Source organism: Heloderma suspectum, chromosome 9, assembly GCF_057233095.1.
Source record: "Heloderma suspectum isolate Gila_16-S chromosome 9, 16-S_ref, whole genome shotgun sequence".
NCBI lineage: Eukaryota > Metazoa > Chordata > Lepidosauria > Squamata > Helodermatidae > Heloderma > Heloderma suspectum.
The window spans coordinates 15,067,282-15,083,210 of record NC_139466.1 but is presented as its reverse complement, the minus strand read 5'-3'; the positions used below and the strand labels follow the sequence as shown (position 1 = coordinate 15,083,210).

General features: G+C 44.0%; 2 protein-coding genes across 3 annotated transcripts in view; one reads left to right on the top strand and one right to left on the bottom strand.

Moving 5' to 3' along the window:
- Positions 1–417: 417 nt before the first annotated feature.
- Positions 418–15,310, bottom strand: MCTS1 (MCTS1 re-initiation and release factor). Of its 2 annotated transcripts, none has more exons than XM_084813782.1 (6): positions 15,204–15,310; positions 8,671–8,823; positions 8,143–8,240; positions 5,542–5,675; positions 3,679–3,746; positions 418–642 (listed from the first exon to the last, which is right to left on the bottom strand). In XM_084813782.1, exons 1-6 carry the CDS (start codon positions 15,245–15,247, stop codon positions 561–563), a joined length of 579 nt encoding a protein of 192 aa, XP_084669908.1. In that variant the 5' UTR covers positions 15,248–15,310; the 3' UTR covers positions 418–560. The 2 variants fall into 2 exon arrangements, with proteins under 2 accessions (XP_084669908.1, XP_084669909.1); XM_084813783.1 differs by lacking the exon at positions 15,204–15,310 and adding an exon at positions 11,002–11,164.
- CUL4B (cullin 4B) overlaps positions 15,307–15,929 on the top strand; it is a 28,311-nt gene continuing 27,688 nt past the window's right edge. Inside the window, exon 1 of the mRNA XM_084813779.1 lies at positions 15,307–15,385. Coding sequence (XP_084669905.1) covers positions 15,322–15,385 — 64 coding nt within the window. The 5' untranslated portion in view covers positions 15,307–15,321. The remainder of the gene's footprint in view (positions 15,386–15,929) is intronic.

Below are 15,929 nucleotides of genomic sequence, written 5' to 3'. Positions count from 1 at the left end.
AAGCTTTTGCTCCCTTGTCAGCTCATGATCTGTAAAGCCATCTCACCATCCTGGTTCACGTGTATGAACAACCCTGAGTATGTGTTGTCATTGAATCACAGGTTGACATTACATGTGAACCTTACGCTATATTTTAAGTATGACTTGTTACCCAAAAAAAATCCAGGAAGAGAATCCACAGTTTGTTGTTGGGTTGTGAATTCTGGGTTGTTTGTGGTTAACAACCCATAGTTAACCCATAGTTCAAAGTTTGCATGTAACAACCCACAATTCAATGACAACCAATACGCAACCCATACTCTAGGTTGTTGTTACGTGCAAACCAGGTCAATTTTTCTAAAATATATATTTTAAAATTGAGACATTTTAAAAAACATATAGGGTGGATGTCTACAAAACCATTTCAGCTAACAGCTCTTCTGCATTCATTTGATTTATTTAGTATAGCCACAGAACAAAATAAGTTTGTACATTCAGTCACACATTAAAAACAGAAGAATTACAAAGTAGTCCACGTTGATAGGAAGTGCATTCCCTTGGGTGTTGCACACTTTGCTGCTTCACTTATACGTCTTCATATGCCAGAGACCATCGTTTAAATAGTGGATATTTTCAATGCCAATCCCTTTGTTGACTTTCTCTCTGCGGAGGGAATCGGGAAGGGGAGAAGAGAAGAGCAAAAAGGTCAGTTTCCATACCTTCAGTGAAGGTGTTTAGAACATGGCTGGGCAGGACTACCCTCCAAATTAATTTGTTAAATTAAGCCAGAAACTTCCAGTGACATTAACTACAGTCCTCAAAACCTAAGATATTATGCAGCACGACATGATTTACTAGCAATGGGGGGAGAGCAACTGCCCTGAAAACACTTTTCACCTGTCTTTCCTACGAAAATTTAATCAAAGCTATATCTTAATCATAGCTTCCTCCTTCCAGCATTATCAATTCTGGTTTAACAAAAATCTTGCTCTTTTATTTATAGTTTCGGGGAGGGGGGGGGTCTATTTTCAAATACACAACAGTTTTCGGAGATGGTTCAGGAGAGGGAAAGGAGGAATGCAAGGGAGCCAGTTTAATAATCATATATCAAATTGTGTAACTTGTGCTTCAAAGAAAAACATATGAGGCTGCCTTATGCCAAGTGAGACGGTGGTCCATCTAGCTCAGTATTTTCTACACTGAATGGCACAGGCACTGCAAGGTCTCAAGGAGAGATTCTCTCCCAGGCCTGCCAGTTGAAATCCTTTTAATTGGAGAGCTCTGAGAGTGAAGTTGGGACCTTCTGCATAAAAAGCAAGCTGTGGCCCCTCCTCAGAAGTCTTACTCTTAAGAACTGCGAGTATTACCCCTTAAGAACCCAATTGGAAAAGAGGACTTCCTGGAGCATCTACGGCCCTCGTCAGCAATTAACTTTTGCCAGAGCACCACCCTGGGAATGGATGGTGAGCTGAGTCCCCCCATTAATCCTCCCTCAAGTCACAATACCGCAAATGCGGCTCTTTTATATCACTTGGTTGTAGTGAAGGGGAGCAGCAGGTTTGGCCCAGAGACCACCAGTTGCAGGGCTAAACAGCCACCATGGTGTAGTCACCACACCATGGTGGCTGTTTAGCTAACTAACCACTACACTGTAGTGGTTGAAGGGCCAGACTAGGCTCAAATCCCCACTCAGCCCAACCTACCTCACAGGGTATTAGGAGGATAATATTTGGGAGCAAGGGGGAGGAGAGAACCATGAACACCACTGAGCTCGTTGGGAGGAAGGTGGGATATAAATGTACTCAATGGGCTGGTTTGCATGATCAAACAAGCCACCGTGGGTTGTTTTGATCATGCAAACCAGGTTAGTAAGTACTACAATCCCTTATAACAGGGGTAGGCAACTTGTGACTCTCCAGATGTTGTGGCCTACAACTCCCATCAGCCCTAGCTAGCATAGCCAGTGATGAAAGTTGATGAGAGTTGTAGGCCAAAACAACTGGACGGCCATAAGTTGCCCACCCCCGCCTTATAATAACAGAGTCCCTGGACTCGTAGCCAGCCTTGACAGATCTTCCAATACTCCTATTTGTTAAAGGATGTGAAAAACATTGGCAGTAGAGTGCACTAGGGCATGCACTTCTAAATCCTGCCTGAAAATATTTGCAGGGCCATTTAATTTCTATGGGAAAGTTGGAAGCTCATAATTAAGCCACCATTCCATATCAGAGTTTAAGTTTTGAATAAATGCTTCTTTTAGGAAATATGAGTATATATTTGAAGAACTGCATTCCACTATCCAGCTTCTGCTTTTAAAAAAGGGAAAAAAGGGGGAAGAAAGTAGAAGCACAGTTACAGCCGATGAAGAGTGAACAATTAAATGGTTTTCCAAAATTATTCTAAGGAGAGGAACCTCAACACTCCCTTATTGGGGGGGGGGGGGGATATGACAAACTCTTTCAAACTAAAGTGAGAAATGGATTTAAGCAGTCAAGTTTCTAATATACAATGGAATTATAGCCACAAGGAATCCTGTGGTGGAGATGCAACAAGATAACAACGGGCCTTTTTCCCACATTTGATGGGACTATCCATTTGCACAAAGGTATTGGGAAAATATTAATCAATATGAGATCCCAATGAAAGCTACAGTTTTGTTGAAGCACTTGAAAACCCATGTAAAAGCTAAACGGGTTGGCAAAATTTTGGAAACAAGATCCACTGCCATTAGCTGAGATTTGGAAATGTAAAGACTTGGACACTGTGCTAATGTACCAACCTCACTTATTTCAAATACTGTTGGGAATGGAAAACCATTTTAAAATAAGACACCAGAGGCCACGGAGCAGCCCTTTCATTCAATATTAGAACAGGGCAATACTATCTGAGATCAGACAATATTAGCTATTATTTGATTTATTCATATAGACTTATGAATAATGGTGACTGGTGTGTTACTCTACACATTGCATGGAAAGAAATACCAAATACACTTAAAGTGCAATCCTATGGGGATAGGCGGCCGCCTCCAAACTTGGAGGCAACTGCCTATCCAATGCAGGGCAGAAGCACAGAGGGGATCGTCCCCTCTGCACTTCAGCTGCCCTGCATTTGCGGCTAGACAGCTGAAATGGCTCTCTAGCCACAGGAAGGTGGAGTGGGGGAAGCGGCTGCTGGATGACATGTTGGATGTGTCATACAGGCGTTTCCACCTTCCCCACCCCAGAACGCCCCGTTTTGGCCACTCTGTGCTCCTCTTCAGAGCACGCGGCTGTTCCGATCTGCCTGTGAGGCAGCACGGGAGGGGGGGAAAGGTCAGGTCTCCGGGAACCAACCTCAGAGTGCGGGCTCCGAGGTCAGTTGCCAGAAATTGACATATCCTATGGCCATCTAGCCACTGACTAGCAGCCATAGGATTGCTCCCTCTGGCACGTGCCAGCTTTAGGCATGGCTGTCACCAGGCTGTTAATAGTAGATGCAGAGGACAGATGCAAACTAACATATGGAGGGCACAGCGCTATTTCTCTTATCACTGGGGCACCCCAGTTGGTGGCTTCTGAATGAACTGGTGGGTCCAACTCAGAATACGGCCGAAGCAGTTAGCTTTGCAGTGCTTCATGTTGGCCTGGGCTATTCCACTCTAAAATGGACAATGACAGTAAAGAGGCATATTGTTTTCCTTTTAAGATCAAGACTCACATATCATCTGCCGACATCTTCATGACTCCAACACACAGTGCATGTTGCTTTCCTTCTGCCATTATTGCCTACAACAGTCAGCTAAGGAAAACATCTCGTGTGTAGTTTTGTTTTGTTTTTTTTAACAAAAAGAGCAGCCGAAAGACTCAACAGGAAAGCACCATTGCACAATGACCACTAGCTACAGAGATATCATAACCTTTACATACACACATACAGCACTCTTTTCACTGAGCCCCCAACGGTGTTTCACCCAAGGGACCATTCAGGTCCAGCCATATCTGCTTAGCTTAGGTGAAGCTGCAGCATCAGATGCTCCCAATCCTTCCCCTAGACCCTGTACGATGATTATCTAATGGGTCACTGTCCGTTCCCCCTTCCCCCAGTAGAAAGTGTTAACAGTTATCCTTCCTGGAGGAAAAGATCACCACGCTGAACTATAAATCCTAAACATTTGTTTAAACTTCTACACACCAGAATTCTAAGACACATACAAGCCAAAGCAGATCGCCACAAACAGTCGTAGGCTCGCTTCCATTGTGACCTACAATGATCAGTTGATGTCTAACCAAAATCCCCACACCAACATTAAAGAGATGCCCAGCAGCCACAGAACAGGATCGGCCAAATGTTCCCGTCCCAGAAAAAGTGAGATTTATTTATTTATTAGCAATAAACAAATCCCGAAGCGGTTTACAAAAGAATAAAAACAAAGAATACCACACATGAGGCTAGTACAAAGATTGTTCATGGCTGGGGGAAAGCCAAAGCAAACAGATACATTTTCAATGAACACTTAAAACATGCCATCATTGAGACCTGACATATCCCAGAGGGAAGCTCATTCCACAGGCCGGATGCCATCACAGAGAAGACCCGTCTCCATGTCATTGCCAAACAGAAATCCATAGGCACAGACAACAGGCCTCCCCTGAAGATCATAGTGGCCTGCGGGGTTGGTGGTATAGGGGGAGATGTTCCTTGAGGTAACCTGGTCCTGAGTTGTATAGGGCTTTGTATATTAATACCCTTAAACCTAGCTCAGTAACAGACTAGCAGCCAATGCAGATCCTTTAGCACAGGCATAACGTGTATGCGGTCAGTAACCTCGCTGCTGCATTCTGCACTAGGTGCAGCTTCCAAACCAGCCTTAAGGGCACTCCACATAGAGCATATTACAGTAATCCAATCTCAAGGTTACTACCACATGGATCACAGTGGCCGGGCTATCCCTGTCCAGGAACAGAAGCAGTTGGCCCACCATCCTAAGCTTGTAGCAGGCGCTCCTAGCCACGGAGGTCACTTAAGCCTCCAATGACAACGGTGGATCCAGAAGCACCCCCTCACTGAGAGCCTGTTCCTTCAGGGGGAGTACAACGCCATCCAGAACTGGTAATTCCCCCAATACCCAGACCTGGGAACCACTCACCCAGCATATCCCCATCTGATTCAACTTCAGGTTATTGGCCCTCATCCAGCCCACCACTGTGTTCAAGCACAGATCTAGGTTGTGAATGGCCTCTCCTGATTCAGATGTAATGGAGAAATAGAGTTGAGTGTCGTCAGCATACAGATCAAGGACTGGAGGTTGAAAAGCACATGGAAGGGAATATACAAGCATTATCTTTAAGATAACACAAGCTTTAGCAACTAATTAAGGAGAAACACAATTACATTACGAGATAGTTCTTTGATTCCATATTCTCAGGCCTGTAACCCATCAGATTAATGAACCAAAAGCTGATTCACAAACTAAACACTGTTTAAATACATGTCTCGCTTCTCTTCAGAAAGTAAGCCCTATCACTTGCAACAGCGAAAATAGGAAACCACAACCAACAGACAGCAACAATCCAAGGATACCACGATCGTATCAGCAGCAGCAGGATAAAGTTTAGCTCCTGGAGACGTCAGCCCAGGACACATTATATTTGCTCCACTAAGTACAAATTTAATGGCTCCTTTATCAACTTGTTGATGTGGTAGAATGAATGGATCTAGGAAGGGAAAAAAAGTTAGCAGAAATATGACACTGATTGGGCTTAGTATCAGCTCTAGAGAACACATCAAATACACTGGTCATTTAGCTTAAATAAGCAAGTATGTACTTCATAGATACATGACGTGGAATGAGAAGAAAAATCATGTCCCTAACATGGTTATCTAGGCAATCCTACAGGCCCTCAAAATGCAATATTCCACAGCTTCCCTACATTGTTCACTCTCTGACCAAAGTGATCTTACATTAAATAGGTTTTATCTACTTAAAATCTCAATCCACACTGAAGAAACTTAAATCCATCTACCCTGCCTTTTGAGACATATTCAAGGAACCTTACAGAATTAACAATAAAATCATATAAGCCAGTTACAAAGTAAACTATAGAACTGCAAAAGAATAAACAACCATAAATGTCATGAGCAGAAATGGAACAGCACAATCTGAACATAGACAAATGGCTCCAGGGAGAGTATTTCAAAGCATGGTGCCACCACAAAAAAAGCCTGATCCACAGTTCATAACCTCCCCACCCAGGGGCACAGAGAAAAGGGCTTCTTCCAGATGATCTCAGTGAACAGCTTGTTATGTGAACAAGTGGTCTTCAAAATACCCTGGTCTTAAGTAGAGATGTGCAGGCCCGGAAAAAAATGGGAAAATTTGGGGGGGAATTTTTTTTCTCCGAAGACCATTTTTGTTTTTTCCCGAAAAATTGAACAGCTTTAGATTAAAAAATATTTTCTTTTAGAGTTTGAGAGAAAGTGTTTACATATTGTTACCCAGCCTTTACTCCCCCCAAAATGATTTCTAAAAACTATGTAATAAGAACGCTTTTATAGACAGACTAGATATGTAAAATGTCTGGAAATAATGAAACCATTGGGGGGGGGGGATTAATCCTCTCTGTGAGATTCCCAGTATAGTTAGTTCTTTCATTCCTTATTAAAATTATTGATCTAAAGTATATTTTACTGATAGACATTTATGCTGTTTCCCAACATGTGAGTAGAGCCACCATTCTTGACAGTAAATGTGCATTCTTGACAGCTTGGGTTTTGTTCTACAGAGTCCTGTGTTTCTGATGCTGTAGCAGTCATTTTATGTAGTTCTAATCTATTCAGATAACTACCAATTTACTGAGTTTACTTTTTAAAGTTTTAAAATATAATGATAGTTTTATGAGCAAATTAAGTCATACATAAAATAACTTTAGGAACAGAAAGGTTGCTTTATGGTCCTAAAGCAGCCCTCCCCAACCTGGTGCCCTCCAGATATTTTGGACTACAGTGCCCAGCATTCCTGACCATTAGCCATGATGCCTGAGGCTGATGGGAGCTGAAGTTCAAAATATCTAGAGGGCACCAGGTTGAGGAAAGCTGTCTTAAAGCAACAAAGTGACTTTGGATCTGTAAAGAGCACTAAAAAATAAGTATTGCTTATTTTTCCATTCTTCCAAAATTTCTAATTTTTCTGGAAAAAAATGGGGAAAAAAACATTTTTTTCATGGACTCAAAATTTCCAGAAATTTTTACATCTCTAATCTTAAATTATACACAGATCAAGCCCAGCAATTAAGTCATATGTTTTCTTTGTCCAGCTCTGAATTATTTTATTCTCTGTCCACTAGTAGTAGCCAACTGGCAATATCCTGGTACTCAATGGATGCGTAATGTGGTGATCTCGTTGAAGATCCACAACAATATTATTTTGTGGCACTGAGAGAATACAGGGACTTCTGAGTTCCCCGTCTACTAAATACAAGCAATGAAAGGCATACAGATAAAAGGAGACGGGAAGAGAAGCAAACCGGTCTAGGCCAATACCATCACACACACAAAAGCATCTTTGACTGGCTTCAGGTTTTCCAGAACAGAATGTTTTTGCAATGTGGGGCCGGGGGTGTGGGGTGGGAAATGGGATTTAAAAAACTGAAGAGACAAATTTAATAACTGAACCAAAAAGCAAGCCTCACTAACAGCAACATACAGGTTGGAGCCAAGCAAAGGATAAGAAGTATAAGTATGGAATGGAAGAAAAAAGGCAACTGTTAGATACTTAGCAAAACAAGGAAATAACCAGAAGAGCACCAGTTAAGTTAAAAAGAAATCAGGAGAACTTCACAGTGCAAAATAGAAATAGCCACACTGTCTGACACAGTAGCTGAAAATACTGGATAGAATGACCCGGTTTGCATGTAATGCCTCATTCTTGGGATATCGTGACATCTGAACCCAGAACACTGGGTTGTTTAGGGGTTAGACAACCCAAAGTTAACCCAGCAATCTCCCAGGAAGTGGGCGTTATATGCGATCTGGGTCACTGTGTAGCTTAATGCAGACCAGCAAGCTTGCAGCCTTTTCAAGAGTTACTTGTAGATGTAAATCGAAAAACAAAAAGTTGAACATTTTAATAGTTATGGCAAACCCCTTCAACTTTTCTCACATTTCTCTTTTCAAAACACTTACATTTATGAAGTAGTCTCAGCGTGGGATAAAAAGGCCCTTCCCTTTGCCTGAAGAACAGCAACTCTCCATTTACTGTGAGGATTTCTATATGTTCATGACTGGAATATACAAAGTTAAAGCTTTATTGTATGTGTGTTCTTTAAATGTGGAGCAAAAAGATGTTTCTACTCTGAAAGGAGTATATCGTTTCTTGTATGACTACACTATTTTATGTATTTCACAAAACAGAGAAGTTTATATTTCCCAATATTTATATCCACCTATCTAGATAAAAATCATGATGAAGAAGAATATTCTAGAATTATTATTCCCAGTAAACATGAAGAGCTAGATTTTACCTTCTATTTCTTCAAATAGCTTTGGAAATATTTAGAAAGCTATTTAAGTTTGACCATGGAAAATAACTTTTTTGATATTCTGTATGATATTCTGTATGATATTCTGTATGATATTCTGAGGGGCTCAGGAAAATTCACAGTTCAGAAATATGAAAGCAACTTGAAAAACTACGTGGAGGGAAATACTTACCATCGTACTATCTTAACGGGATCTTTCTTTGGCATAATTTGGTTTAGCCATGGTTCAATACCAGGAAACTGATCTATCAGTTGATTTTTAATGCCTTTAATAACAGATGTTTTCAGCTGGATGCAGTTGGATACATTCTCCTTTTCATCAAACCTGCCAACAGAATTTCAGAAGTGATCTCCTGGTCCATAATTCCTTCATCCATTTACAGTGCAATCCTATAAATGTCTACTCAGAAGTAAATCCCACTGTTTTCAAGGTGAGTGTGGATCAGACTGCAGCCTTAGGGAACAATCCTATGAATGTTTAGATAGGGAAAAAAAGTCCTACAACTTCCAGCATCCCCCAGCCAGCAGTGCTAGCTGGGGAATGCTGGGAGTTGTAGGACATTTTTCTGTCTGAACATGCATAGGACTGTACCCTTAATTGCTAGTCAGCCATGTATTTTAGGGAAGTCTCACGGGGGGGGGGGGGGGCACCCAGCTACCTAATAATTCGTTGCTAACTCTTTAAAACGCTATTCTGACATCTTAACATTTGAAATGTTCTCCAGCACAGGTTTTAACACTATTATATCATTCTCTTTTATGAGAGGTGGGCTACTTGTGGCCGTCCAGATGCTGGACAGCAACTTCCATCAGCCCTATAGCCAGTGGTCAGGGATGATGGGAGCTGCAGTCCAGCAACATCTTGAGGACCAGAAGTTCCCATCCCTGCTTTTATTAAAGTGTACACTTACATTGTACATGCATATTATTTTTCTGAAGCACCAGTAAGGGGAAGGCAACCCGGCTCCCTCCAGCTGTTTTGGATTACAATTCCCATAATCACTTGTTAGCTGGCGGTGATGAAAATTTTATTTATTTTATATTTATTATTACATTTGTATCCCACCTTCCTTCCACCATGGGATTCTCAGGTGGTCTCCCCTTCAGGCACTGGCCAAACCCCGACATGCTTAACTTCAGCAAGATGGCTGCCTCATGTGTCTTCAAACCATGCCTGGGTTGGAGCTGTAGTCAAAACCATCGGAAGGGAACCAGATTCCCAACCCCCTATTTATTTATTTGAAGTATTTGTTTATGCCGTTTCTCAACCAAAAAGTGTCCCTGAGCTGCTTCCATATAATCAGTTAAGACAGTCCCTGCCAGCAGGCTTACAGTCTAAAAAGAAACAACATTAGGAAAGAGGAATGAAGTGGATAGTGGGGGGGGGGGGGGGATAATTTTTCCGGCAGGGCTCGTGGAATGGCCCTGCTTCCCCCTATCAACTACCTGGACTACAACTTGGGTCATCCCCAGCTAGCCTGACTAGTGGTGATCCTGGAAGAGGTGAGGGGAGTTGTAGGACATCTGGAAGGCACCTGGCAGGGGAAGACTGCCTTGTGGTGTTGGACTAGGACCCAATTTCATATCCCCACTTGACCACAGAGCTTATTGGGTCCCCTTCGGCCAGTCACACGCTCATATCCTAACCTACCAACCTACCTTGCAGGATTGATGTGAGAATAACATGGAACTGGGCAGTGGGGGAGGAGATCACCCTGAGTCCCTTGGAGAAGTAAACAAAGCCAGATATAGGTGCAGTAAACAGAATTAATTATTTACAACCCGTAATCTATAGAGCTCCTTAGCAGACTATTCCTAGTCAAAACAGTAACATACTGGGGTTCCATTGGTCTGATATTTTGTTATGATACTCATATGTTTGATATGATGTATAAACATAGGAATCGATTGCTATGTGTGATGTGGCGTATATGCATTGGAAATATTTACTTCCTCTGTAATTTGGTGTGCATTACCAATTGTGCCTTATTTGTTTATACACAAATTTTATAAACCTCTGTACATTTACTTCTCGTATATATTGATCAAGTGCAGTTCTGTCAGGGCCCGTGTACTTGCGTGTTTTTGCTGAGTTGTCATTGAGGAGCCTGTCTTTTCTGTTTTGCAGTGAACCCAAGTAATACCTACGTATGTTCTTTAAAGATTTATGCCCCACCCTTCCACGATTCTCCAGGGTGGTTTACCGAGAAGCAAGACGGCAATTAAGGGCAATTTAAAGGCAGCGTACCTTAATTCAAATTAATTAATGCAAATTAATTAAAACGCATGGTTTGGGGTTTAAACTAATTAAAATGTGTGACTGCTCCCGCAACGGCGCGCTCCGCATCTTAAGGTGTATATGGCTCCCAGCCATATATACGTGCGAGCGGAGAGCCACATCACTCCAGCCAGCAAAGCCCAGGCTGAGAGGCCTTCAGACGTCAGGATTCGGCCCCACACCACACCGCCCCGCCCCGCCCGTCATCCCCTATGCCCCACTCACTTCTTGAACATCCTGGGGGGCGCTGGGTCCCCGCGAGACCGGGCGGAGCGAGGGCCTGGGAGGGTGGGGCTGAACACCCACTGTCTCCCCAGTCGTCCCTCCCCGCAGTTACACGGACACACACGCGCGGGCGAGGCCTCCCAGGCCCTCCCTTCTCTTCTGCACCAGCCGGAAAGCCGCGTCGCTTTACGGCCCTCGGCGTCGCGAGGCGCTGCGACTCCTGCCGCGCCTTTTCCGAGCGAACGCAACACCCGCCTATCCCCGCCCCGCCCCTTGAGACAGTTGCGGGGAGCAAATAAAAAAAAAAGTCGCACCAAGACTACGACTCCCAGCAGGCCATGCGAAGAGAAGGTCGCGACTTCTCTTGAGCGGAGCCAGCGTTCTACCTGGCCCGGCTCGGCGCCGCCGTTGCTTTGGAGACCTATCATCCGTTTATGCTGGGCCTCAGGCTGAATCCAGGCGCGAAACATCCATTTAACGTGTGCCCTATTAAAATAATAAAGCTGTCCCAAACACCCCCAAATATGCATTTACTAACGAAATGCATATACTGCTTCTCAACTTACGTCCACGAAGCGTGCAAGATTTATTCCTTTAAATTAGCACCTTAATCCTATACCCACTTACTTGGAAGTGTCATTGAACTCATTGGAGTTTATTTCCGAGTATATCGGATTGCGGTAATGTACAATCTACTGAAAATAATGTCGAACTGTGACGTTAAAATTAATAGAATAAAAGCAACAGTAAAACAACTATTTCCAAGTGCAATCAATGTGCTACGAAGCACAACAATACACGCGTTTGCTCAAAAAAAAACCTCCACTGGGTTGGAGCCAGACTAAGTCCACTTAAAATAGTCCTACAGAAATCAGTGGGGCTTAAGGAAGTCATGACTAACAAGTCCCATTGAATTCAATAAGTCTACTCTAAATATGACATCTAGATTCAACCCACTAGCAAATGTGCAGAGGATTGCAGACTCAATGTTTCCAAAAAGAAATCTAGGAACCTCCCACTTTTTAATCAATGCCACTAAAAAAGTTAAGGATTACCAGATACCTATTTTGTTTTAAGAGACATGTATTTTTATTTGTAAAGCATAGTTTTGCAAAACTGTCAGACAGCCAATTCACACAACCAAACCAGAAGTCTTGAACTCGCACTAAATGGAACCATGCACACTTTCAAACCAATCCTAAATATAGACCAGATCATGGACTTGAAGCGAGTTCAAAATTTTAAGGGATGTTCTTTGTTGGAGATGTGGTCATGTTGGTTGTTTTACCTGGCAGCCTTCAAATTTGACTCTTTGGGAGTTCCATAAATTTTCCATATTGAGGGCCAGGTAAACAGATATATCTAGAGAGTTTCATTGCATGCATGCAAAGGTGGTATGGGAGGCTTATATTACAGGTGATAGAAAACACAAAGCCAACATAGATGACTATCTGGTATAAAAAGGAGGCAAATCCAGTAGTCATAGGAGAAAACTAATGAAATAGTGAAAATCAAAAGGATATTTATCACATTAAAAAAATCTATATAAAGTACAGAGGTGATGTCATACTATGTCAAAGGAAGCACATTCCAACAAATTAGAACATATGTAGCCACAAAACCACTAGAAGCAGACATTCTGGGCAGCCAGAAACAGAACACACAATGTTGATTTACATACTTATTGAAAGTACTTATAGGCCACCTTTCAGGTCATGCCCTCACAAACTGGCCAACCTAATAGAGACATATTAAAATTGGATACGTCATATTGGTATAAATGAACAGAGACAGCACATTGGCATTATAGGGCTAAACAAAGTCACAAAATTACAATATTTAGGAGGAAAGAAATGACATAGCCTAAAACACATTAAGGAAAAGCAGCCCGGAAGAAATGTTTTTAAGGCCTGTTTGAAAGCCTGCACTGAGGGAACCAAGTATAACTCATTTGAAAAGACGTTGCAAAGGCATGGGACCACCACAGAGGCTCTTGCTTCCTGTCAACCTTATCAACAGGCACATGAACACGACCTCCGAAGCTGATCTTAATGTACTGATGGGTCATGGCTCATGGGTGCCCACTAAATAACTTTTAATGCCTCGAATGGCGTGACAGGGTAATACCACCACTGTGAATTGGGCCCAGAAATGCATTGGTAGCCAGTGTAATTTGTGCAACATTGGTTCTGATTTTCTGGTTTTAAAATGTTCTGATTTTCTACCCCCACCAATATCCAAGCAGCTACATTTTGCATCAGTTGATGCTTCTGAACTACCTTCAAAGGAAATATCACATAAATCATGCAAGAACACAATTATAGACTAAGGTTGTAATTCTAACAACTTATTTTTCTTCCACCCTCCAAGCCACTCAGGGCTGTATGTTTCCCCTCCTCTCACTTTATCTTAATAACAACCCTGTGTAGTAGGTTAGGCTGGACCAAGGTCATCTAGCAAGCTTCATGGCTGATTGGTAATTTGAACCTGGATTACCTGGCCCTAGTCTGTTGCTCTCTAACCACTATACCATATTCTGTGCTAGGACCAAACTCCACAGTTGCAATCCTACACAAAAAGAGATTCTCAAGGGCATCTTAAAGACTAGGGCTGCAATCCTCAACACAGTTACATGGGAGTAAGCCTCACTAAATTCAATGAGACATGTGACTGGGTAAATATGTCTAGGACTGCACCCCGACAAAATCATAGTGGCAAAAAACTTTTGTGAAGTTCATAACATTATCTAACTCTGATCCATGAAAGCTTCTTCCATAACATCTACTTGTTTTCAAGGTGCCACAATATTCTTTTCTGGGCATTTGCTCTGAGAGACATGGCAATCCCATGCACACTTATTAGGGAATAAACCCCATTGAAATCAATGGGGCTTACTTTTGAGTAAACATGGTTAGGTAGGATTGCTCTGTAACTGGCCAACCACTCTGGAATTCTGCACAAGACTTGACATTAAATGCACGTTAGCATTTCATGTGCACTTTGTGAAGTGCAATTAAATGGGGGGAGGCAAGTTGATGATCACTATCACAGCAAAGGAGAAATTATCCACCTCAATTATTACAGGTCTTTAGGAGAGCCCTGAAGATGCACCTGTGTTCCCTATCTTTTTCTTAAGATAGGGTTTATGGGCTTTCAAATTAAAATAGTTTTAGCTGTAATCAATGAACTGTTTATTTTTAATTTGATTGCACTGATGTTTTGTTTTTTAATTGTTGGGCATTACTAACGCTTACTTTTGTTCGGACGTTATACCTATTATTGCATTTATAGCTGTTATTCTTGTATTTATACTAACCATTGGAAGCTCAATTGAGAGGATTTTTACCCTTAAAAAAGTAGCTTATAATTTAAATAAATAAAAATTACCTCACGCATACAAGATATTCGCAAAGCAAACATTCATGTAAAATGCACAGTGAACATCGCATCCAATTTGGCCCACACCTTGATTTTAAAGAGGGGCGTGTGCCTATTGCTAGTTTTACTCCTGGCCTTTATCATGTGCTGCGGGTGGTTTCAGCTCGACTTTTACCTGGCTTCTCTTATCCGGATTTTTTTCCCCTCAATCCGTCTTGTTTTTATCCAAATTTATTTCCCCCCCTCTATTTGCCTTGTTTTGTCCAGATTTCTTTTTTTCTAAACCAGGCTTGTTTTTATCCAGATTTGGATCTTTGCTCTTCCTTTTTTTTCTTTTTTTTCCCTCACTTGTACATCGCCCAGAGAACGCAAGTTATTGGGCGGCTCAGAAATACAATAAATACATAAACCAAACTTGGGCGCGCGTAGAACTCCGCCCGGGGCCGGGCCTCCGCCGCTCCTGAGACGCAGGGCGGCCGAGGGGAGGGCGGGAACCAAAGACATCCCCTCCCCGTTTCCTTCAACCCATTCCTGACCAGGAAAGAAAGAAAAGGAAGGGGGGGAAGAGGGGGGACACGCCTCTTCACCCTGCCGCCTGAAAGGAGAGAGGCGCCGCGCTCGGGAGATTCCGCCTCTCTCTTTCCGCCCCCCTCCGCTTTTCGGCACGTGAGGGGGAGCCCCGAGCTAAGGAAGCCGGCGGGGCTCAACCCGATGGGGGTCGAACCCCCAACGCGGGCCACGGCGGCGGAAAAGAGGCAGAGGAAGGGCCGCCAGCACCACCGCGGCTACGGGCACCGGCGAGGCTCACGACTCCTCCCGCCAACCTTTCGCGGAGCCGAGGCGCGGCGGCGGCCCCGCCTCTTCGCATAAAGAGCGGCCGGAGCGCGAGGCCTCCCACCAACGAACCCCGTCGTCGTCCTCCTCCTCCTCCCCCCCCCCCCCATGGCTGGGCGCGCGAGGGACCCGCCGCCGCCTCAGCAGCCGCCCGGCAACATGATCACTTCCGGTAGGTCAGAGGGCAGAGGAAAAGCGGGTGCCAGGTAGCGCGATGAGGCGGGGGGGAGGGAGGTGAGGCCTGTTCGGGCGGGCGGCTGAGAAGCGAGCGGGAGGCCGCCCGGCCGCCCACCCCGCCTCCCCAACCGTTGCGGTGCGAGTGAGGCTTTGGACGAAGACCCGAAGCCTTTTCCCCGAGTCGCCCGGCAACGCTTCCGGGCGGGGTGGCCTCCCAGCATGCCGAGCGGCCGGATGTGCCGCCATCTGCTTCTTGTGCTGTAGTATTGACAATAATAAGCTCCGATCCCAGCACGGCTGCTTTCCTTCCCTTCAGCCGGCTACGGAAGAGGTGGAGGGGAAGTGAGAGAGAGGGGAGAGAACGGGAGCTCGACTCCCCTCTCCTCCTCCGGAGAGAGAGGCGGCCCTCGGGCGAGGGAGCGAGAGAAACGGATAGGACCCTGCCCGTGGCTGAGAAGGGGGCAGCGTTGCTGAGGGAGGCTTGCGGGAGTCGGGCTCCGGGCGCGGGGCAGGCAGAGCCGCCCGCCCGCCCCTTTGGG